We start from the raw sequence: 23,694 nt of genomic DNA, 5'->3' as shown, positions 1-23,694 counted from the left end.
GCTAAATTGAACAATGGAAACACAACAAATATGTAAAGATATTAGTTCATGACAATTGTCCCTACTGTGTAAGATAGTGCTAGTGTACGGGGTGATCGCAGGTCGACATGGACTCGGGGAGCCGAACAGCCCGTTTCCATACTGTATCTCTAAAGCAGTCTTAAAGTCAGTATCTTGTAGTTGGCCTTCAGTCAACTACAAGATTCAAGGAATCCAAAGGAGAACTATAAGGGTAAAGCTGGATTATTTATAGTAAGGGGATAGCAAGGTGCATGGAGGCACCACTAATGTTTAAAATAAACATAAATGCTAAAAGCTAAATTATGTAAAGTTAAATATCTCTGTTTCTCTTACTCTGCAAACAAATACTCACCCTTGTCTGTCTGTACCCACCTGAATAATTGCATACATTAGGGTGTTCAGTAACGGTAAAATGTAGTGCTTATTGGCATCTTTTGCCTAATAGAAACAAAACTCCTGTCATTTTGATTCAAAAATCAATACTGAAGAATCAGTTCAATAACAGACAGAATGAATCTCATATACATTCATTCAGAAAATAATACTGTTGAGAACAGAGGTGGCACAGCTGGTAGAGCTGTTGCATCTCTGCTCCAGAGACCCGGCTTTGATCCTGACTATGGGTGCCATAAGCACGGAGTTTGGCCGTTCTCCCTGAAGTGGACTGAGTGGGTTTTCTCCGGGTGCTCTGGTTTCCTCCCACATTCCAAATGTGTAAGTTAAGTGGCTTGTGTAAATTGTCCCCAGTGTGTAGGGGTGATTGCTGGTCAGTGCAGACTCGGTGGTGAAAAGAGCCTGTTTCTAAGCTGTATCCTTAAACTAAAGACTGGCTTCATTAATAACACTGACAATTGTGAGTGGGTGCAGATGTTGACGAGTGCCTGCTGCATGAAGTGCGAGGCAATTAACGAATCAACATCATGCAATATCAGTTATCAGTCTTCGTAACCATTGACCCTTTTATTTCATGTAGTTTCTCACCAGCTCCAGTTCACCCATTAGAATATTAACCAGATATTTGCTGTTGTTTGGGTCTCGTTCAGTCTTCTTATGCAATGTCCACCTAAACATCCCTGTGAGAAGGAAAGAAAGGATCTGATGAATGTCAGAATTGAAATAAATCTTTCTGTATCTCAGTTCCTATTAAAGAAAACAAAAAAAGCAGAAATCAGCAAAACCAATCAAGTTTCCCAGGAGAGTGTGAAACTCAGATCAGATCTTATCTCTTTAATGAAGAAAACTGTAGCTTAGTTTAGAGATACAGTGCAGGAATAGGCCCTTTGGCCCATCAAGTCTGTGCTGACCAGCAACCCCTGCACACTAACACTAACACACACACGCTAGGGATGATTTACTATTTTACCGGTCAATCAAACTGGAGGTCTTTGGAATTTGAGAGGAACTGCAGCATCCAGAGAAAACCCACCCAGGTCACAGGGAGAACGTACAAACTCCCTACAGACAGCACCCAGAGTCAGGATCGAACCTGGGTATTTGGCGCTGTGAGGTAGCAACTCTACCGCTGCACCACTGTGACGTCCCTCGAGTCATATGGCTTTGATCAAGCTAATTGTATCCAGCATGTTTAAATGTATGCAATCAAAGTTTTATATAAAAGTATAGATTTAAAAAAAATTACATGCAATAAAAAATGAAAAACAACTTTGTTTATAATGCGAAGAAAAAATAACAATAGTTTAAAACGGAACCGTAAAATAACAGAACAATAACTGTGTTGTTTTGCCTAACATTCTGCAGTTTGTTTTACACTGATATGAAACTAGAATCATTGTCAAGACACTGCATGTATGGAATGATTCTGGTACTAATGAGCCAATTTGTACTCGAGTATCAAAATGTAATGAGGTGAAATTGAATGCAATTAATTTATTTTATATGATCATATTTTAAGAGGAGAGACCGGATTGAAGTATATAAAAGGAGAAGCATAGATGAGAAGATAATCTGAACTTTTTTCCCCACTGGGTGGAAATGTCAAAGACTAGAGGACAAAGCTTTGAGGTGAAAGGGGCAAAGTTTAAAGGAGATGTACAGGGCAAGTATTTATATTTTTTACACAGAGGGCGGTGATTGGCTGGGGTGGTGGTGGAGACAGATACGACTGTGTCATTTGAAAGGCTTTTGGAGAGGCAGAATGGAGGAATATGGATCACGTGCAGGCAGCGAAGATTTGTTTAACTTGGCATCATGTTTGGCACATTGTGGGTGGGAGAGCTGGTGCTGTCCTGTTCTATGTTCTATGATCAAGGATACTGTGAATTGCTGAAGGTATACCTGTAATGCTGTGGGGAATAGGGAAAGCATCCCTTAATTCGTATTGGTTAAGGGCCTATCTATGTGTACGATCTAAAATAGTTTTTCCAAATTCTCTCACTTCTGTTTAATTAATTCCATCCAAACCATTGGCACGGTGGCGTTGCCTTACAGCGCCAGAGACCCGGGTTCGATCCTGACTACGGGTGCTGTCTGTATCCAGTTTGTACGTTCTCCCTGTGACCACATGGGTTTTTGCCAGGTGCTCCCCTAATAATATAGAGCAATCCCCTAATATAGTTAATCTCAAGGTCCCGACCCGAAACATCATCTATTCCTTTTCTCCAGAGAAGCTGCCCGACCCGCTGAGTGACTTCAGCTTCTAGTGTCTATCTTCGGTCTAACCAGCACATAGAAACATAGACAATAGGTGCAGGAGTAGGCCATTCGGCCCTTCGAGCCTGCACCGCCATTCAATATGATCATGGCTGATCATCCAACTCAGTATCCTGTACCTGCCTTCTCTCCATACCCCCTGATCCCTTTAGCCACAAGGGCCACATCTAACTCCCTCTTAAATATAGCCAATGAACTGGCCTCAACTACCTTCTGTGGCAGAGAGTTCCACAGATTCACCACTCTCTGCGTGAAAAATGTTTTTCTCATCTCGATCCTAACGGATTTCCCCCTTATCCTTAAACTGTGACCCGTTGTCCTGGACTTCCCCAACATCGGGAACAATCTTCCTGCATCTTGCCTGTCCAACCCCTTAAGAATTTTGTAAGTTTCTATAAGATCCCCCCTCAATCTTCTAAATTCTAGTGAGTACAAGCCGAGTCTATCCAGTCTTTCTTCATATGAAAGTCCTGACATCCCAGGAATCAGTCTGGTGAACCTTCTCTGTACTCCCTCGATGGCAAGCATGATGTTCCTCAGATTAGGAGACTAAAACCGTACGCAATACTCCACGTGTGGTCTCACCAAGACCCTGTACAACTGCAGTAGAACCTCCCTGCTCCTATACTGAAATCCTTTTGCTATGATGCAGTTCCTTCCCACACAATCCTCTCATATACATGCTTGAATAGCAGAGGGAATTTTGCCAAATTAGTCAGCACCTGCAACTAATGACAAATCAAATATTAAATTGATTTTCCATAAAACAAATAGTGTAACCAAATATAAAGTTATAGCAGTTAGTTAAACTTTCAACTCACTGATAAAGCTTCAATAATCATGTGAGATTTTAACTTAGAAATAATTAATCTTTAGTGTAACAATCTGATTTCCCCCACCTCGACTGCACTGGAATGCTGGATTTGTTCGGTCTAGTTCCCGTATTATTGCCTGTACGCTGTGCTTGATGTCAGCTTCGGCAATGGCTGCGGCATTGGAGCTTCCTCCTGAAGGAATAAAACACATTTGCCCAAGTTGTAATACAAGCTCTATCATGGCGTTTCCCATTGCCTTGTTGTTGTGTGTACATCAATAGAAAACTATCTGGGAGCAACACAACATTTCAACTCCCTTCATTAGGGATCTGATGAGAGATCCCCATCCGATTAGATAGTGTCCTAAAGATAATATAGATTAGAGAAATATGATATTGGCACCAAGAAATAATAAATGAATAAGAGGAACAGCAACAAGAAATAACAAATTCAATAGTGGTGGAGGCAGGTTCATTGGTATCATTTAAAAATAAATTGGATAGGCATATGGATGAGAAGGGAATGGAGGGTTATGGTATGAGTGCAGGCAGGTGGGACTAAGGGGAAAAAAAGTTGTTCGGCACGGACTTGTAGGGCCGAGATGGCCTGTTTCCGTGCTGTAATTGTTATATGGTTATTACATGGTTAATAGACGTAGTGTTTCTAAAATAATGCGTTCCAATTTGTGAAGATTATTGGAAGTGTTGCTGCTGGTAGAGCCAGTGTCTCACTGTGCCCGAGACCCAGGTTCAATGCTGACCTCAGGTGCTGTCTGTGTGGAGTTTGCACATTCTTCTTGTGATGTGGGTTTCCCCCAGGTGCTTCGGTCTTATAACCCTGTCCCACGGTACAAGTTCACTCAAGATCTCTCCCGAGTTTAAAAAAAAAATCAAACTCGTGGTAAGCACGGAGAATGAACGTAGCGGGTACGTCGGAGCTCGGGGACGTGTCTTAGCGCCAACGGCTGGTACTCGGGAATACTTGCTAACGGCAGGTAAGCTCGGGAAGACTCGTGAAGATTTTTCAACATGATGAAAAATGTCCACGAGAGCCCCGAGTACCGACGAGTGGCCATTACCGTAAATCTCCAATTCGAATCAGGGCAAACTCGGGAGAACTCTTGAATGAACTCGTACCGTGGGACAGGGGTTTCACTTTAATGCTCCAGTCTTTATTTAATGTCCCTTTGCTCCTTCAATCAATGTTATAAACCTTTCTTAAATCTCGATGAAAGTTTCACTTTTAATCACCAACTTTGTGATCCACGGCCTTAAAGGATCCCCAACGGAAACTGGTTTGCCCTGCTTTCTGTTCCAAATTGCATCCATCTCCCTATGTGACACTAACTGTATATCTTAATCTGAACATAGAACATAGAACAGTACAGTACAGGAACAAGAACCTTCAGCCCACAATGTCTGTACCGATCAGGATGCCAAGATCAACTCATCTTCCCCCACCCATCCATCATCCACATATCCATGTGCCAATCCTAAAGCCCCTTAAATGCCACTATCGTCTCTGCCTCAACCACCACCCCAGGCAGCATGTTCCAGGCACCCACCATCCTCTGTGTAAACAAAACCCCTGCCCCGCACCCACCTTTAAACTTTGCCATCTCACCTTAAAGTTATGCCCTCTAGTCTCCTCCCTCCCCTCGCAATCCCTCAAAATCTTCAGTTGTTTTTAGTACCATCAGCCACAAACCCATCCTATTGGCTTGTGACGTTATATAAAAGCAGAGCATCTCCGTGGAGTTGCCTCCATTACTTACTTGCGCACCGTTCTTGAAATGTGCCCGTCTCATCTGCACGGCTTTTCTCCCACATTGCCCCAGCATTCTTCACTGCAACAGATAAATGACAATGAAGATCCCTTCACACACACATCGAAGCAATGACCAAGACAACACACAACCAGCTCTACTTCCATTAACCCCTTCCTAACTTCATGCTGCCCTGGAAAAGCAGAAAGCATAATCAATGACATGTCCCCTCTCGGTCATTCCATCTTCTCTCAACTCTCGACAGAAGCTTGAAAGTGCACACGACCAGACTCAGAAATAACATAGCTTCATCCCCTCTTATTGGGCTTCTGAATGGTCCTTTCATAAGCCAGTGTACTGTCCGATTCACCTCTACCCCATTGCGGACATTGGACTTTGTTTTGGGAACTGGATCGCTTCAAAGCTGAGTACTATATTCTGTACTCTTTGCCTCTTTGCTCTATTCCACTTGAACTTGGCTTGGCTGTATGTATGTTTGATATTATCTGATTTGATCGGATAGAATGCAAACAAAGGTTTCAGCACTACATGTGGACATGTGACGATAATAAACCTAAACACAAACTGCTCTCTGAAAAGCAAAATCGTCATTCTTTAAATTTCAGGAAATATCGTTCAGACAAGTGGGCTGAAGGAATCATTTTGCCTTCCTGTACCTACCCCAGCCACGAGTACGAGCTCTCCCCAGCTCGATCTCCGGAGCTCTGCAATTGCGTTTCTCCTTGAAGAATCATTCCAATGTTGGAAGTTATCATTGAATCTGCAACATGTGTTGTCACTCAGCAGCACAGGAGTGAGGAGAGCGAGTGGAGAGAATATCACACCATCGTTGGATTTCAGGCAACTGAACCGTCCCCCCAGCAACTCAAGGCAAACTTTAGTCACACTAACCTTTCAATTCCATGTAAAAGTGTTGCTCGTGTCTTCAGTCCAACAAGCAGCAACATAGATTAACTGGTCCAAATGCTTCCTTTCCCAATTACGGTATCATTAGGCACAGTGCCCCCTGACGGCATCGATAGTTGGCTTCCTTTGGTCACCAAGTAAACTACAAAAATAAAAGAAAATATTTTGGCAGAGTTCTGGCAATTATCAATCAAACATAATTCTAACTGTTGGCGCCAGAATTAGGTTCAATTGTCACAGTTTTTGTGTAAAATATTTGTGGCAATATAATATCTTTTAGAGCACGTACATGCAAAATGTTAAATTGTTGTAGCTGAAACTGCCTGGTTACAGTGAAGATCTTAGCTACTGTATCAGAACTACTGTATCAGTACAACTGTACAGTTTCTCGTCACAGGGAACAGGAAGATGGTGGTGGGGAAGAGGAAACATCACATTTGCATGTGGTTTGTCCACAGGTGTAGGTAGTACGTACGTTCTGTCCAAAATTGAATTCACTGCCACAGGCGGCCTTGGAGGCCAAGTCATTGGGTATTTGTAAAGCGGAGATAGGCGGGTTCTTGATTTATACGGTGTCAAAGCTTATGGGGTGAAGGCAGGAGAATGGGGTTGAGAGGGAAAGATAGATCAGCCATGATTGAACGATCCAGTAGACTCGATGGGCCGAATGGCCTAATTCTACTCCAGTGAATTATGAACAGCAACCTTGGACCCGACACAGAAATATTACCAAGCTAGCAGCGAGTTTAGTCAAAGCTCTGTTTGAGACTGAAATAGCTACAACCTGCATTAAACAACTGTGACATTACGGATAGTTCAGATTAGTTTATTGTCATATACACCAGAATGCAATGATATTCCCCGTTTCATATGAAGCTCAGAGTAAATATCATACATGGTACAAGACATTCAACAATAAATGCAACAAATGCAAAAGCAGCTGAATGGTGCAATGGTCCTAGTACAAACTGAAGTACAAAAAAAAATCGCCATAAATGTAATATCTGATACACTATTTTACATTAAATCCCATGTGCTTTGCTGTTTATTGCTCCATAAATTTAACAACTTAGATATCCCATCTCTAGGCTTTCTGAATGCATTGCTCACAATGTGAAGTAACGTTATATAAATATGGATATATTACACCTAGCCAGAGTGTAATACTTTATGGGACCTCAATGTTATATCTCTGCACTAAATGCTGAACCCTGACTCCATTATCTGTGCAGTGTGGGCCACTTGATTGTAATCTATAGTCTATTCTCCGACTGGACAGCACGTAAACAAAACGCTTTCATTGTACTTCGGAAGAAGTGGCAACAATAAACTAAACTAAACAGAGAAACAAGATCACATTCTGAATCACTTGAGGGTTGTTGGTTATAGTTTCATGTCTGACATTTAATCAAAAATTCTCATTTATAACAGTACAATATTGAGGGAGTAGAAGGCTCGCTCTGCTATATTTTGGATGAATGCTATTCTCTTGACAGGATATAAAAGAACAGTCTTTGGATATACTGCCTAGAGTCCTTCAATCAACGTAGCAATACCAGAGAGTCGCAAACTGCTGGAGTAACTCATCTCAGCAGGCCAGGTAGCATCTCCAGAGAAAATGGATAGGTGACATCTTGGGTCAGAACCCTTCTTCAGACTGTTTTTGTAGTGGGGGGGGGGGGGGGGGGGGAGTGGGGAGTGGTGGAGTGGGGAGTGGGGGCAGTGGGCAGTGGGCAGGGCAGTGGGCAGTGGGCAGTGGGCAGTGGGCAGTGCAGAGTGGGGGGGCGGAAACTAGAAAAAATAAAAAAAGACAGATCAGGGCAGGAAAGTTGACTTCAAGCAGGGAGGTTCCCCGATAGGCCAGTTGTTGGTTAATAAGGAAACATTGTTGTAAACTGTGGAACTGATGAACTGACTTTTAATGGAGGAAGGATGGAAGAGTAAGGGGTCGGGGAAGGAGAATGTCTGTAGAAGTTACCGAAAATTACACAATTCAATGGTCATACCACTGAGTGTAAACTACCCAAGTGAATATGAGGTGCTGTTCCTCTAAGTTGCCTGGGGTCTCACTCTGGCAATGGAGAAGGCCCTGTCCAAAAAGGTCAGTATGTGGGATGGGATGGGGAAAATTGGTTGACTAGACTATCTGTTCACTCATTGTAAACTGTTCCACTTTAATGGAGATTGCAGTGCATGAAATGAATAGCATCGATCCTTTAATCACTGTTGTAGTTAGTGACTAACTGTGTTGTCCAAGTTACAGCAGTGACTAACTGTAGCAGTGGTGAAAGGACCAATGACTAAATGCCATTTCAGATGTGGTACTGAAATGTATTGCATCACTTCATCATTGTTTCCTCTTCATCATTGTTTCCTTACAGTTTCACATAATATAAACCCTAACTGCATCGATGAAGTGACCAGTGGCTCATATTTTCCTTATTTCTGCTCCAAGCAGAGAAACTATTTTGAAGCATCTCAGTTTATTTTAGTTTAGTCAAGAGAGTTTTATTGTCATATGTCCCAGATAGAAGAATGAAATTCTTACTTGTTGCAGCACAACAGAATATGTAAACATAGTATGATGTGACAAATGGGATAGAAAAGCTCAGTGTGTATATGTACACACACATGCTTACAACATACCCATATGTATATACACACACACACATGCTTACAACATACCCATATGTATATGCACACACACACGCTTACAACATACCCATATGTATATATACACACACGCATGCTTACAACATACCCATATGTATATGTACACACACACGCTTACAACATACCCATATGTATATATACACACACACACACTCTCTCAAAAAACAAACAACAGTGCAACAATAATAATAGTAGTCTATTGTAGTTCAGAGCCTATATGAGGTTGTAGTGTTTAATAGCCCGATGGCTGTAGGGAAGAAGCTGTTCTTGAACCTGGACGTTACAGTTTTCAGGCTCCTGTACCTATTTCCCCGATGGGAGGGGTGAGATGAGTGTGAGGCCAGGATGGTGTGGGTCTCGGATGATGTTGGCTGAGTTTTTGAGGCAGCAAATCCGATAAATCTCTTTATTTAGGTCAGAGCTGGTGCTGGACTGGGCAGTGTTCACAACGTTTTACAGCCTTTTCTGCTCCGGGACGTTCAAGTTGCTGAACCAGACCATGATGCAACGTGTCAATGTGCTCACCACTGTGCACCTTGGGGGCTTAATGATGGAAAGATCCACAGGACCTGATGAGATTTATCACAGACTGTTGTGGGAGACAAGGGGCGAGATTGTTGGGGCCCTAGCTAATATTTTTTAAATCATTGCTGAACACAAGACACACCAGGTTTTGGAGGACTGCAAATGTTTTCCTCCATATCAAGAAGTATCAGTCTCCATCCTGTATGGTTTCACAATTCTTCGTAGTAAAGGTGGTGTATGCTTGCCTTTATTGTTTGGGGGCATTGTGTATAAGAGTCAAGAGGTCACATTGCAGCTTTATAGGACTTAGGTTAGACCGCACTTGGAGTATTGTATACAGTTCTGGCCCACCCCATTACAGGAAGGGGTGCAGGCTTTGGAGAGGTTGCAGGAGAGCTTTACCAGAATGCTGTGTAGATTAGACAATATTAGCTGTTAGGAGAGGTTTGACACTCGGATGCTTTTCCCTGGAGCATCAGAGGAAGTTCTCCAGAGATGCTGCTTGACCTGCTGAGTTACTCCAGCACTTTGTGTCCCACAGTCTACTATCTGTAGTCTACTATACAGTACACTTTACAAGTCTACTCTATTATACCAGGGCCATTCCATTAACCCACACCATGTTGGCCACATTCTTATTTCACTCCTGGTATCAGGAAGAGGGTATAGGAGCCCGAAAACTAACGTCCAGATTCAGGAGTAGCTTCTTCCCTACAACCATCAGGCTATCAAACACTACAACCTCCAAATAAGCTCTGAACTACATGGACAGTGTGTGTGTGTGTGTGTATGTGTGTGTGTGTGTGTGTGTGTGTGTGTGTGTGTGTGTGTGTGTGTGTGTGTGTGTGTGTGTGTGTGTGTGTGTGTGTGTGTGTGTGTGTGTGTGTGTGTGTGTGTGTACACCCTCACATACATATATATTGAACTTATTATAATTGTTTACTATGTTTTACATATCTGTTACACAGTTGGAAGCAAGAATTTCATGTTCTGTTTCGGGACATATGACAATAAAACACTCTTGACGTATGTCGGAATACAGAATGGGGAAGCTTTGGTCATGAGTCAAGTTGACTTTGACCGATTTACTAATGCTGTGTGGGCAAAAACCACTTCCCCTGTGCAGAGTAAAAATACTCCCCAAAATCTGAGCAAAACCAACATGTTCCCTTCTGTAAACCATCACATCCCAGGATTTGGAAAAGCGTTTGATTTCTTTACTCTTATTAATTAGCCATCGACGCAGACTCACCGTTCCTACCAGAGAACAACCTAGTTTTAATCCGGAATAATCCCTGGCAGTTTGTCACTTCATAATTAACAATAAAAAAGGAGACAAGTTGGAATTAAAATTTTGCAACTGGACGAGTTGAGATGGTGGGAACACAAATGGGGCCATTTGGTGATGGAGCGAAAAATACATATAGGTTTGTGGAATGTTAACTGTAAAATTGCACATTTGATGTGTCAGCTTTGCTCAGATATTGTTGCATTCTCAGATGTCAGAAAGTTATGCGTTTGTCACCACTGTGACCATTATCTGGGCCGAGATATCTGTGCTGAGGCGAAACTTCATTTGTCAGAAACCGTATCTTTCAGATTCGATATTAACCCTCGGTCCTGTGCATATATACTTGTGGATGTCACTATTTCACAGCATTGCTCCTGGTGTCATTGTCTATTTTCAGACCTCAAACAAAAGCACGCACAGATGTTGAGCCTCTACCTGGCAGTGCTGCCCATAGATCTGCTGCCCAAATGTCTTTCAAAAGACATCATTGTAACCACTTCTACAACTTCCTCTGGCAGCTCATTACAAATAAGGACTACCCACTAATTGAAAAAGTTGCCCCTGAGGTTGCTTTCAACTTTCTCCCTCCTCACCTTGTCTACGCTGTCTACTTTTTCCTTTACTGGTGGTACTGATTTAGATTATTTTGTTTTTTCAGTTTAGAGATACAGCACAGAAACAGACCCATCCGCCCACCGAGACCATGTGATCAGCGATCCCCACACATTTACACCATCCTACACACACTAGAGCAAGTTACAATTTTACCAATCCAATTAACCTACAAACCTGTACGTATTTGGAGTGTGGGAGGAAACTAGAGCCCCGGAGAAAACCCACATGGTCACTGGGAGAACGTACAAACTCCACACAGACAGCACCTGAGGTCAGGATCGAACCTGGGTCTCAGGCACCCTAAGGCAGCAACTCTAGCACTGTGCCACCATGCCACAGATTGGCATATTCTCCTGCTCTCACAAAGGCATCTGACCATGAAAGTCCCAGAGCTGTCCATAAAATCCTGCAGATAACAACAGACAACGGTTACATTAAGGAACGTACAAAGGTCCCAGATGGCAGGAAAAACCAATTAGTTCTCAATCAGGAGGCTACAACTATTTAGGGCTTCTCAATGCCTGTTGCCATGGAAATGAAATTGTTGTCCAATAGCCATTATTGTGCCTTGATGGTTTGACACACAAATAAATGAAAGCTAGAAGTTCAACAGACGCCTGAATGAATATTTTTCTCCAGTTACTTTACACTGATGTTATAAGCTTGGGAGCAAGGAATGATGAAAAGGGAATACCTGCTGCCTCTGTGCAGAGAATCGTAGGGTGACAAATTACAGTCTCACAAGCTAATTAGTTTCCCAGTCAATATTGTATGATGCCTACACTCCCTTGTAATGAGCTCAAGTTCAAGATGTACGTCCACTGTGTTATTTAGTTTTAGTCATTAGTTGTCCTAATCCAGGGGTTCCCAACCTTTATTTGTCCCGTTTACCCCCGGCAACTTTAATAACACATAACAATGTTATTTCACTTATTATTTATGAACAACTAATGATGAACAGATACCGGTATACCCGAACCAAACACAGTCAGTCAATGAGAACAAATATGTACAAATCCAGAATCAACACATTTACCCCCTGGGTTGGTGAAATTTACCTAGCCTGCCTAACCTCTCCCTATATCTCAGGCTCTCGAGTCCTGGCAACATTCTCGTAAATCTTCAAGGAATCTGAAAAGGGAATACCTGCTGCACCCTTCCATCTAGGGTGACAAATTACAGTCTCACATCTTAGTTTATCAATATTGTATGATGCCTACACTGTAAACAAGTTCAAATGTACTCCACTGTTATTTAGTTTTAGTCATGTTGCCTCCAGGGGCTTAAGACTGTTTACCCCTGGCAACATAAAGTAACCTGACAACTTATTTTCTAATGATGAACAGATAGGTGTACCCGAACCAAACACAGTCCGTCAATGAGTGTACAAATCCAGAATCAACAACTTTTGTCTTGGTTTTACCTAGCCTGCCCAACCTCTCCCTATAGCTCAGGCTCTCGTGTCCTGGCAACATTCCCGTAAATCTTCTCTGCACCCTTTCCATCTTGACAACATCTTACATATAAACAACACTGAACAAAATGCTCTGAATATGGCCTCAAAGGCTGAAGACTTTCCCCGATCAGAAAGTCACCTGACAACGTTCGACAGGGGTGTGACCTGACCCAAAGAGTTACTCCAGCACTTTTTATCTTTTTTGTCCCTAACACACTTGTACATATCTCTCTAGTATCATCTTTCCCACACAGTGTTCTGCTTTCATTCACTTTAGAATTTAAAATATTTCTCTGCATATTATTTGGTGACAAACTAACATGGACTTGGCAAGCCGATACACTAGTTTGTGTTGCAATTTAATATTGTTACGCCTTTATACATCTCCGTTGTCTTGCATCAGTCACCCTTACTCTGTAATGTTGGACAGAACCAGCCTCACCCACACGACTCAGATTGCAACTCAATGAACTCCCCATCTTGATTGGTTATGCTTGGTTTTGAAATCATTTCAGAGAAAACATCTGACAAATGAAAGGAAGCGGAAATTGCAGAAAAAACCCCTACATTTAAACCACATAGGCCAAGTATCCTGAAAAGGTTGCTGAACTGACTTCCAAGTACGAGTTAGAGTTAAAGGTCTTCCACGGTTTTATGAAACACCCCCTAGACCTGTATAAAATGATGAAGGGAATAGATAGAGTTGATCTTTACCCCCCAAGGTGCAGATGTTAACCACTAGAGAACATCAGTCTAAGGTGAGAGGGGCAAGGCTTAAAGTAGATGTGTGGGGCAAGTTCTTTTTTCCCCAAACACACAGAGGGTGGTGGGTGCCAGGAACACGCTGCCAGGGGTGGCGGTGATGGTGGTGTTTAGGAGGCTTTTAAAAAAGGCACAGGGATGTGCAGGGAACACAGGTGGCACAGTGGAAGAGTCGCTACCTTACAACGCCAGAGACTCGGGTTCGAACCCGACTACAGGAGCTGTCTGGGTGGAGTTTGCACGTTCTACCTGTGACCGCGTGGGTTTTCTCCAGGTGCTCCGGTTTCCTTCCACACTCCAAAGACGTGCAGGTTTGTAGGTTAATTGGCTTTTGTAAATTGCTCCTAGCGTGTAAGATGGAACTTGTGTATGGGGATCGCTGGTCAGTGCGGTCAGTGTGGAGTCCGTGGGCCGAAGGGCCAGATTTGGTGCTGCAGCACTAAAAAAACGACACAAAATCTAGAATGGAGTGATATGAATTATGTGCAGGAAGAGGAGATTGTGGTTGGCATCATTCTCGGTACAGATACTGTGGGCCAAAGTGCCCGTTTCTGTACTGTTCTGTGATCTATGCATCCCCTTAGAAAGGAAGACAAGTTTGTGTTCTTATCAAAGTCACATCAGTGCTTTACTGCCGACGAACCCACATCTTCTGTTACTTGCACTTTCCTTCTGCCTCTGACACACCTTCTTTCCAACGCCCACATCTCCAGCACCCTGGAACCAAGTTTCCTTCCCCTCCCTCCCCTGGTTCCATCTGTTCACCACCTACACATTCAACCCACCAGGTCCTCTATCCACCCCCCTCACTGTTCCCATCTGCCCACCATCCCTCACTGTCTGGTTCCATATCACCTTCCCTACTTATTGGATTCCATCACCTGCAGCCCTTTGGTGCCTCCACTCATCACTTCCCAATCTTTGTCATCATGTCCACATCTACCTCCTCCAACAGGCTCCCACTTGCCCATCAACTCCTCCTCACCAGGATCTACCGATTACCTGCCAGGTCCTACCTTGCCCTTTCCTCACCTCTAGATACTGGCCATTTCCCCTCCCCACTCTCACCCCTGATGCAGACTCTCAACCCAAAATGTCCACCATCCTTTTGCCTCTACAGATACTGCCTGACCCGAGTCCCTCCAGCAGCTCAGTTTGTACATCCATTCCTTGAACATTCCCCATCTAATCCTTAAATAACCCATTGCAATAATGTAGAAGAAAGCCATTCAGCCCATCATGTCCCGCAGACCCAGAGGATAATAAGATAAGCATGTCAGCTGGTTTTGGAGTGTGGGAGAAAACCAGAGCACCCGGAGAAAACCCACGAGGTCCCAGGGAAAACTTACAAACTCAGGATTGAACCCAGGTCTCTGGCGTTGTACGCAAGCAACCACTGTGCTGCCCACAATGACAATGTAGCAAAATCCATTTAGCTTTGAAAGTCAACTAATGACCTGGATAAATATCAAAATTAAAATAGAACTTGAAAGGAAGTAAGGCCAAAAGGTTAGAGGATATAACTAAGAGGGCGCCCCTTTCTGAGATGCCAGGTATGTGTCATTGTTTGAACTGGGAAATTGAATAGTTCTCTTAGATTAATAACCAAAAAAAAACCAGTCAAGTTTCAGTGAAACATTTGTGTTGTCTAGTCAGTCAGAACCTGTAGGAAATAAAGGAATCATAATGTGATCTTGAAAATACTGATTTATGAAGGTATAAATCTATAATATGTATGCCTTTCTGCAAATGTTTGAAAATTCCCTTACAGTAACCAGGACTTCATAGCCAACATCTTCATAAATGGACCGTGTGCAGAGTCATTTATTTATCACTAGTTCAATGTAGAATGATTCAGTGAAATCCTGCCCGTACTCAAACCCCCGGCTTGTCCATGGCCACTGTAGCATTCACATGAAAAGGCATTTCCTGTTCTTAATCACAAAATAGTTCTCTGTTGCATGTAATTTGAATCTTTAGTTAAATATTAGTTTTAATTTGCAAGTGTCCAGTTACCTGTATAACCAAATTCACACCCACTCTTCATTCAGACACATATATTGTCGATCTTAAAATGTTTCCATTCCCCAAAAATACTAGCACAAGTTTAACATTTCTAGAATGGTGTTTTCAAACTAGGTAAAACCAGAAACACATTTTAACCAACAATCTTACTATCAACTCCAACACTTAAGTGATGCAGCTGGTAGATCCGCTGCCTTATAGCATCAGAGACCAGGGTTCGATCCTGACCTCGGGTGCTGTCTGTGTGGAGTTTGCACGTTCTCCCTGTGACCGCATCAGTTGCTCTGGTTTCCTCCCCACATTCCACAGAAGTGCAGGTTTGTAGGATAGAAGGTCTCTGTAAATTGCCCCTGTTAGATCACAGAAGGCAGGAGAGAAGGGGAATCCTCAACACCAAGGAGATGGGAATGAAGGCCAGTGCAGTCCTGGTAATGGGAACTTTGTGGGTTTCAAATCTACCTCTCCCGGAGTGGGTTGGCTGCTTACCACTTGTGCCTCATTCATATCCCGAGTGGTCACACATTTTAAATTCCCACTCCTTCCCCATGTTCACCGGCATCAAACACTCCCATTCGTTATAACAGGCGAACACAGGTGACCACGGAACTCAGCTACAGAAATGTGCGGTGAATTGGCAGATGGAGTTTAATCCGAGCTAGTATGACGCATTGCATTTTAGGAGGTCAATTATAGAGGGAAAACCTACAATTAATGGCATGACCCATAACAGCGTTGATGTGCAGAAGGGTCTTGGATCTTACGCTGCGTTGTTCTATGTTTTAGGTATCTTGGAGTCATGCTGTCACAGAATCATACAATGTGGAAACAGGCCCTTTGTCCCAGCTTGGCCATGCCGACTAACATGCCCCATCTAAACTCGTCCCACCTGCCTGCATTTAGTCCATATCTTTCTAAACCCATCCTATCCATGTAACTGTTCAAACTTTTTTAAAATGTTGTGATAGCCCCTGCCTGAATCTGAGTCAAGTCTATGACTCCCTGAAAGTGGCAGCACAAGCAGATACGGTGGTAAAGAAGGTACATGGCATGTTTGCCTTCATCTATTGGGGGTTTGAATGGGGAACCTATGTTATAGCTGCATAAATCTGTGGCTAGGCTACATGTGGACTACCTTGTGCAGTCTGGTCCCTGAAACCATTACCATTCCCTCAACTACAAAACCGCCTCCTTTTTAATTAGTACCTCCCGTCAGTTTTAAAAAACTGTATTGTCAATAATGCATAAAGGCCTGCAGCTATGGATATAAAAATAACATGTTCCTCTTTTTTTTTAACTTCCTACCTATTTCCAATGCATTGCAAGCTTACCTATAAACTCTGCAACCCCAAATCATTCAAGTTCCTTGTTTTTGTTTTTTTACACGTTGGAGGGGGTGGGGAGGGGGAGAATTGATGACAATACGGATATATGGAAAGAATAAAATTGGTTTAAATTGGTGTAGGTGGGTGGTTAATGGTGACTGTGGACTCTGTGGACCAAAAGGCTTGTTTTCATTTTGCATCTTTATTTATTTCTTGTTGCGTTTGCCACTTTAATTATTTAGTTATATTTAAATCAGAACCCGCTTCCTCAATGCTCTAAGGTACAGACCTTAATTTCACCCCAGTTCACTGCTTTAAATTCACATCCATGCCCCACAACTTCAGGAGCATTTCCACCACTGTCAGAAGGGCAAGTGTTCCACCATCACTACTGATACAATCACCATCATTTCAATCCTCTACTAAGAAAGTGCAACATTTCAGAGAAGTTAAACTGACCCTATCTTCCATCTCCACCACAATGTAAATACGTATTGGAAACGGAGCAGGTTATTCCTGGAGTTCTTGCCAAACTCACGCCCTTCAACCAAACAGATTCTGTTTTGTTTGTGGAACTTTGCAAATTGACCATTTGAAAATTGCTTATCTTTTGTAAACCATAATCAGCAGTTCCTCGTTTCTTCTTTGTACTTTCTCTTTCATTGCTCTAAAGCTTCAAAAGTCGATGCTTGCAAAATACGCTGGAATATTCACGTGTCACATAATTGTGTTTGTTTTACTTTCCTTCATGCTCTTCTCAAATAAGTGATATTGGAATGTGGGTGTTGGCAGCAAAGTTTGTATTTATTATTCACCATCAGTTTCCTTATCAGTGATTCTGTTAGTGGAGTAATTCTCCTCCAGATAAGCCACGCACAGTTTGAAAACTGGTCATCGTGCCCCAGTAAAAGTTACCTCCTCCACCATTCTTTGCAGTTAGCCTCTGCTTTATCATTTAGCATTTCTTAGCCTTTCATTTGCCTGTACAGGAACCCTTCCTCAGTCCTACCAACAGTGCCATAAGCAGCAATTCTTCCTCAACAAAATCTTTCAAAACAGTGTACAGTTCTGACCGAGGCCTTTTGAAGGACACCTGTTATGCTGCCCTTTGAACAGCAGAATACAAGGTTGGAGTCTGGGTTGGATTATTAAAAATAAAATACATTTGTGCAGGTACATGTATAGGAAAGGTTGAGAGAGATATGGAACAAATGCGGGCAAATGAGAAGGGGTATATTGGTCAGCATGGACATATTGGGTTGAAGGGCCTGTTTATGTGCTACATATCTCTATAACAAATGAACCCCATATGAATAGAATCATCGAGGCACATGGAGCAGCAACAGACACTATGGCCACCAAGACCATCCAAGATCCCATTCACACTAATGTGGAAGAGGGAACTGCAGATGCTGGTTTAAAGCGACAATAGACACAAACTGCTGGAGTAACTCAGCGGGACAGGCAGCATCTCTGGAGAGAAGGAACGGGTGACATTTCGGGTCTGAAGAAGGGTCTCGACCCGAAATTCATTGTGGAATTCATTGCCACAGAATTATGTGGAGAAGGCTGGAGAACGGGGTTTAGAGGGAAAGATAGATCAGCCATTATTGAATGGCGGAGTAGACTCAATTGGCCGAATTGCTCCCTTAATTTGTGAACTTATTATTGATACTTTTATTAAGACTGGCATTGGGAATGAAACGATGGGCCTGGAAGCATTTAAGACAATAGAACACTACAGCATAGGATCGGTTCTCCAGCCAACAATGTTTGTGTTGAACATGATGCCTCGTAAAATTGATTTAATCTGGCTGAACAAGATCAATACTGGTCTATTCCCAACATTTCCATGTGCCTGTCTAAAAGCCTCTGTTAACCTCTGGCAGTGCATTCCAGTCCCTCACCACACTCCGTTAAAAAAACATGCCCCGCACGCCATTGCACTTCCCCCCTCTCACCTTATAGTAATGCCCTCTAGTTTGGGACATTTCCACCCTGGCAAAAAGATTCTGACTGTCCACCCTCTCTATGACTCTCATAACTTTATATACTTCTACTAAGTCTCCTCGCAACCTCCGAAGTTCCAGAGAAAACAATCCAATTCTACCCAGCTTCTCCCTGTAGCTAAAACCCTGTAATCCAGGCAGCATTCTGGTAAACCTCCTCTGCACCTTCTCCATAGCCTCCACATCTTCCCTGTAATGGGGCAACCAGAACTGCACGCAATATGCAGCCTAACCAAAGTCCCAAAGAGTTGCAGGGATTATTGAAGACTTGTTGAGCAATGAGATGGTTATGGTTTGGGGTTCAAAGCAGAGGAGGCTGGAAAATATAAATAAACACCACAAACAGTACAAAAACCACAATCATAAGAAAGAATTAGAGCTTCAAACCAGTGAGAAACATACCATGTTTAAGAAGGAACTGCAGATGCTGGAGAATCGAAGGTTACACAAAACATACCATGACTTCTTTCTTTTTTCTCTTTCATTTTACAGCTGTATTTTCCATTCACATGAGGGGAGGGCCATCAACATTGCTCAAACTTATCTAATGCCCTCACTGTAAGCACTAAATAACCAAGGGCACAGATTCACTTCAACTACAACCGTAAACATGCAGCAGTTTCTTTATTTTTCAAGCTTGTCTTTTCTGAGCCACTTTAAAAAAAAAAAGAAATCTTTTGTCCGCATCCAACATGCCAAATAAAGAGAAGCATTTTCAATGCAACCTCCAACTCAATCAAAGTGGAAAAACCTGGGAATGATCAGGAAATATCACCTGCAAAACTGCAGCAAGACTAACTGAAAGGTGTGAAACACATCACGAAACTCTTTCAGCAATTACATTTCTGAACTGGTAATTCTTTAACAAAAAAGATCAAACTGCTGGAGGAACTCAGTGAATCTAGTAGCGTCTGGGATGATCAACATTTCAGATCAAGACCCTGCCTTAGTAATACATTTGCAGGCTCATTATCACAATACATAATACACAAGCCAACATAATCAAAGACCTTTGTCACCCAGGTCATTCCTTCTCTGCTCATGTTGGGTAGAAGGCACAGAAACTTTACAGTCCACATCACCAGACTCAGGGACACCTTTCCCCCTCTTATCATGCTTTTGAACAGTATTTGGTTGGATTGTATGTACATACAATATTATCTTGTCATGCAAAATAAAGCTTGTTATTGTTCATCGGTACATGTGCCAACAATAACCCAAAACCTAGTAAGAAATGGTGTGACGATTTGAAAGCATCGTCAATATGTTATGGATAGTTTAGTTTAGAGATACAGGCCCTTCAGTCCACTGAGTCTGCGCTGACATGCTAGGCATTAACCAAAGTCAATTAATCTATAATCCTGCAAACATTGAGTGTGGGAGGAAACCGGAGCATCCACGCAGCCACAGGGAGAACGTACAAACTCCGTACAGACAGCGCCCGTGGTCAGGATCGATCGCAGGCGCCACCTTGCCACCATATTTTTCTAGCTAATAATTCAGCTATCTTTGGTTGGGAACAATCTATACTGCTTAAAATGATCATTCTATGCCTCTTGCCATTTTAGATTATCCGAGTAATGCATGCAGGACATATTTAAACATCTGAAAAAAACAAAAAACAAATGGGAGTTGAAATGCTATTATCAAAAGAAGAGAAAATATAAGAACTGAGAGCAGAACTGAGAGCAGAACTGGTAACATTTTGTGTCGAGACCGTTCTTCGGTATGAAGGAGGGGAGAAAGCTGTCTCGACCTCCATCTCCAATTTGTCCCCCTCCTGCTCCAAGCAGTCTGAAGAAGGTTCCCGACCTGAAATGTTGGCTGTCCATATCCTCCACAGATGCTGCCTGACCTGTTGAGTTACGCTAACACTTTTGTGTTTTGCTCAAGATTCCAGCATCTGCAGTCCTGATGTCTCTGTTCCATCTTTTACTTGTATGTCAACACCTTTATCAAAGATGCAATGCAAATGAACTGCAGATGCTGGTTTATACCAATGTTAGACACAAAATGTTGGAGTAACTCAATAGGTCAGGCAGCATCTATGGAGAAAATGGACAGGTGTTGTTTTGGGTCCGGATCCTTTTTCACAATGAAGACTTCTGACCAGCTGAGTTACTCCTACATTTTGTATCTACCTTTAATCACAGGATTCAACCTGGTGAACTTTGAGCAGCTTCCAAAATGTTGCCCATTTCCTTCACTCCATAGATGCTGCCGCACCCGCTGAGTTTCTCCAGCCTACCTTCGATTTTCCAGCATTTGCAGTTCCTTCTTGAACACTGGTTTCACCCCTCCCCCTCCGTTCCTTCCACTGACTACACAACTTTCACCCTTTCTGTCCCCTCACTTCACAATGCGCAACTCATAGAAACATAGAAACATAGAAATTAGGTGCAGGAGTAGGCCATTCGGCCCTTCGAGCCTGCACCGCCATTCAATATGATCATGGCTGATCATCCAACTCAGTATCCCGTACCTGCCTTCTCTCCATACCCCCTGATCCCCTTAGCCACAAGGACCACATCTAACTCCCTCTTAAATATAGCCAATGAACTGGCCTCAACTACCCTCTGTGGCAGAGAGTTCCAGAGATTCACCAACTCTATCATTTTGGGCTCACACCTAATTTTTTCCATCTCTGACCTTTGTCCAACAATTTGGCTCTCAATAGCCCAATCAGTCTGAAGAAGGAACCAGACCTGAATCTTCACCTATGTTCTCTAGAGATGCTGTCTGACCTGCTGAGTTACTCCAGCACTTTGTGCCTTTCTTTGGTAAACCAGCATCTGCAGTTCCTTATTATAACACTTCACCAGTGCCTGGATATGGAACCCAGGCCCAGTGGAATACACATGCATGTGCCAAGACCACCCTACCCCTGCATACATACATTTAACCCCCTTGTCCCACCACCACCAGTCACCCCACTACTTTCCTCTCCTCCCTCCACTCATCACCCATCCCACATCCCCCTCTTATATCACCCCCCCCCCCCCTCCCTTTCTCCATCTTTCCTTCCCCCCCTTCCCCCCTTCCCCCCCACATCGCTCCCATTTAGTTTACATTTCACACCCCCTCCTCTCTCCTTATCTAACAGTATTTCTCCTTTCCTCCTCTAGCCCCTGCCACTTACTCCATCCACCTGCCAGTCACCCCCACCCATCACTCGCCAGACTTTGGTCCACCCTCCCCTCTATTGACCAGTTATCTGCCCCCGACTCCAATCAGCCTAAGGAAGGATTCCCCGGACCCGACACATTTGGTGCTGCCTGACCCACTGAGTTCCTCCAGCACTTTGTGTTCTGTTCAAGCTTCCAGCACCCACCTGCAGTTTCTTGTGTCTCCAAGATAGTAGAACCAAAGACCACTTAAAGCGCTTCGTCAAAATAAACGCGAGCAGCCGAATCAACAGTTCCACAATAAAAGAGAAAGAGAAATAGAAGTGGAACTCACCAGTTAAAATTCATCGACACGTGCAGTTGTCCTTGATTCCCAGTTCCAACTGTGAACGGGACACTTAAGTAAAGGGGACTCCAATATTATACAACTCTGGACAGAAAGCTCCAAGACTCATCTCAACCAGACAAGAGCGAGGTCCGATTAGCAGGCGAGTTACCCGGTGTTTTGGGGTTGGTGTTAACCAACTGTAGACTCTCATTGGCCCCGCTGTCGCCCGTCCAACAATGCAGGAAGCAGCCAGTGAGAGTCAGCGCGGATCTCCGGGTATTTTATTGCGGAGTAGAGGCAAGGAATGGTTTTCAAGCAGACAACGTCCCCGGCCCCGAACCTGTAGCATTGTCCCAGCTGCTGGATGGATCCAAATGCAACGGAATCCCGAATCAAAGTTCATCCTTCCGTTATTTACTTGGAAATATCTAAGGATTATTTTCCAAGTTTGACAACGTAATAAATGGCCCGATTTGCATGAAATTCATCAATGGATTTGAAAATGTGCATTAACTCGATACCCGGGAGAGAGGGAGAGAGAGAGATTTAAACTTATCTTAAAATCCCAAATCGATAGTGTTCCAGATACTGGAAAACGGAAACAGAAAATGCGGGAAACACCCCCAGTTTTCCAGCTTTTTCTCCCAGTTTTGACCAAGGGTCCTTGACCTGAAAGGGAAGCAAGAGTTGACATTTCAGAAAAAAAGACTCTCGGTCAGAATTAGGAATCAATCAATCAAATACTTTATTGTCATTCAGAAATCACCAATAAATGCAAGTCTGAACTACATTTCGTTGCATCAACATAAAATAACAAGTTCAAGTGAGTTTATTGTCATGTGTCCCTGATAGGACAATGAAATTATTGCTTTGCTTCAGAACACAGACATAGTAGGCATTTACTACAAAACAGATCAGTGTGTCCATATACGACAATATAAATATATACACACACATGAGTAAATAAAATGATAAAATGCAAATAACAGATAATTGGTTATCAATAATCAGAGTTTTGTCCGAGCCAGGTTTAACAGCCTGATGGCTATTAAATGGATAAAAAGATAAAATAGATAATAGTGGCGGCACATTACATGGAATTCAAGAGTCTGATGGTTCGGGGGAAGAAGAATGGGAGAGAAAGCTGGAAAAGAGAGGTGGGGGCAGGACAAAGTCTGGCAAGTGATAGATGACAGATAAGACACAAAGTGCTGGAGGAACTCAGTGGGTCAGGCAGCATCTTTGGAGAAAAAAGGAAGGGTGATGATTAGGGTCCCGACCCGAAACGTCACCCATCCTTTTTCTCCAAAGATGCTACCTGACCTGCTGCGTTGCTCCAGCACTTTGTGTCCAACTTCAGTATAT

At 43.0% G+C, this 23,694-nt stretch overlaps 2 protein-coding genes across 2 annotated transcripts in view; both read right to left on the bottom strand.

Moving 5' to 3' along the window:
* Positions 1 to 552, bottom strand: part of LOC129708147 (phosphoinositide 3-kinase regulatory subunit 6-like) — a 32,425-nt gene extending 31,873 nt beyond the window's left edge. Inside the window, exons 1-2 of the mRNA XM_055653726.1 lie at positions 547 to 552; positions 394 to 459 (exon numbers count right to left, since the gene is read on the bottom strand). Of these exons, the coding sequence (XP_055509701.1) occupies positions 394 to 459; positions 547 to 552 (72 nt within the window). The remainder of the gene's footprint in view (positions 1 to 393; positions 460 to 546) is intronic.
* On the bottom strand, positions 448 to 22,570 carry LOC129708085 (phosphoinositide 3-kinase regulatory subunit 6-like). Its single transcript, XM_055653625.1, has 5 exons — positions 22,336 to 22,570; positions 6,184 to 6,340; positions 5,281 to 5,352; positions 3,591 to 3,698; positions 448 to 1,094 (listed from the first exon to the last, which is right to left on the bottom strand). Exons 2-5 carry the CDS (start codon positions 6,194 to 6,196, stop codon positions 982 to 984), a joined length of 306 nt encoding a protein of 101 aa, XP_055509600.1. The 5' UTR covers positions 6,197 to 6,340; positions 22,336 to 22,570; the 3' UTR covers positions 448 to 981.
* Between the last annotated feature and the right edge of the window lie 1,124 nt (positions 22,571 to 23,694).

This window comes from Leucoraja erinacea, chromosome 23 (genome assembly GCF_028641065.1).
Source record: "Leucoraja erinacea ecotype New England chromosome 23, Leri_hhj_1, whole genome shotgun sequence".
NCBI lineage: Eukaryota > Metazoa > Chordata > Chondrichthyes > Rajiformes > Rajidae > Leucoraja > Leucoraja erinaceus.
The sequence above is the reverse complement of the archived record's forward strand: the minus strand, read 5'-3'. Positions and strand labels throughout refer to the sequence as shown.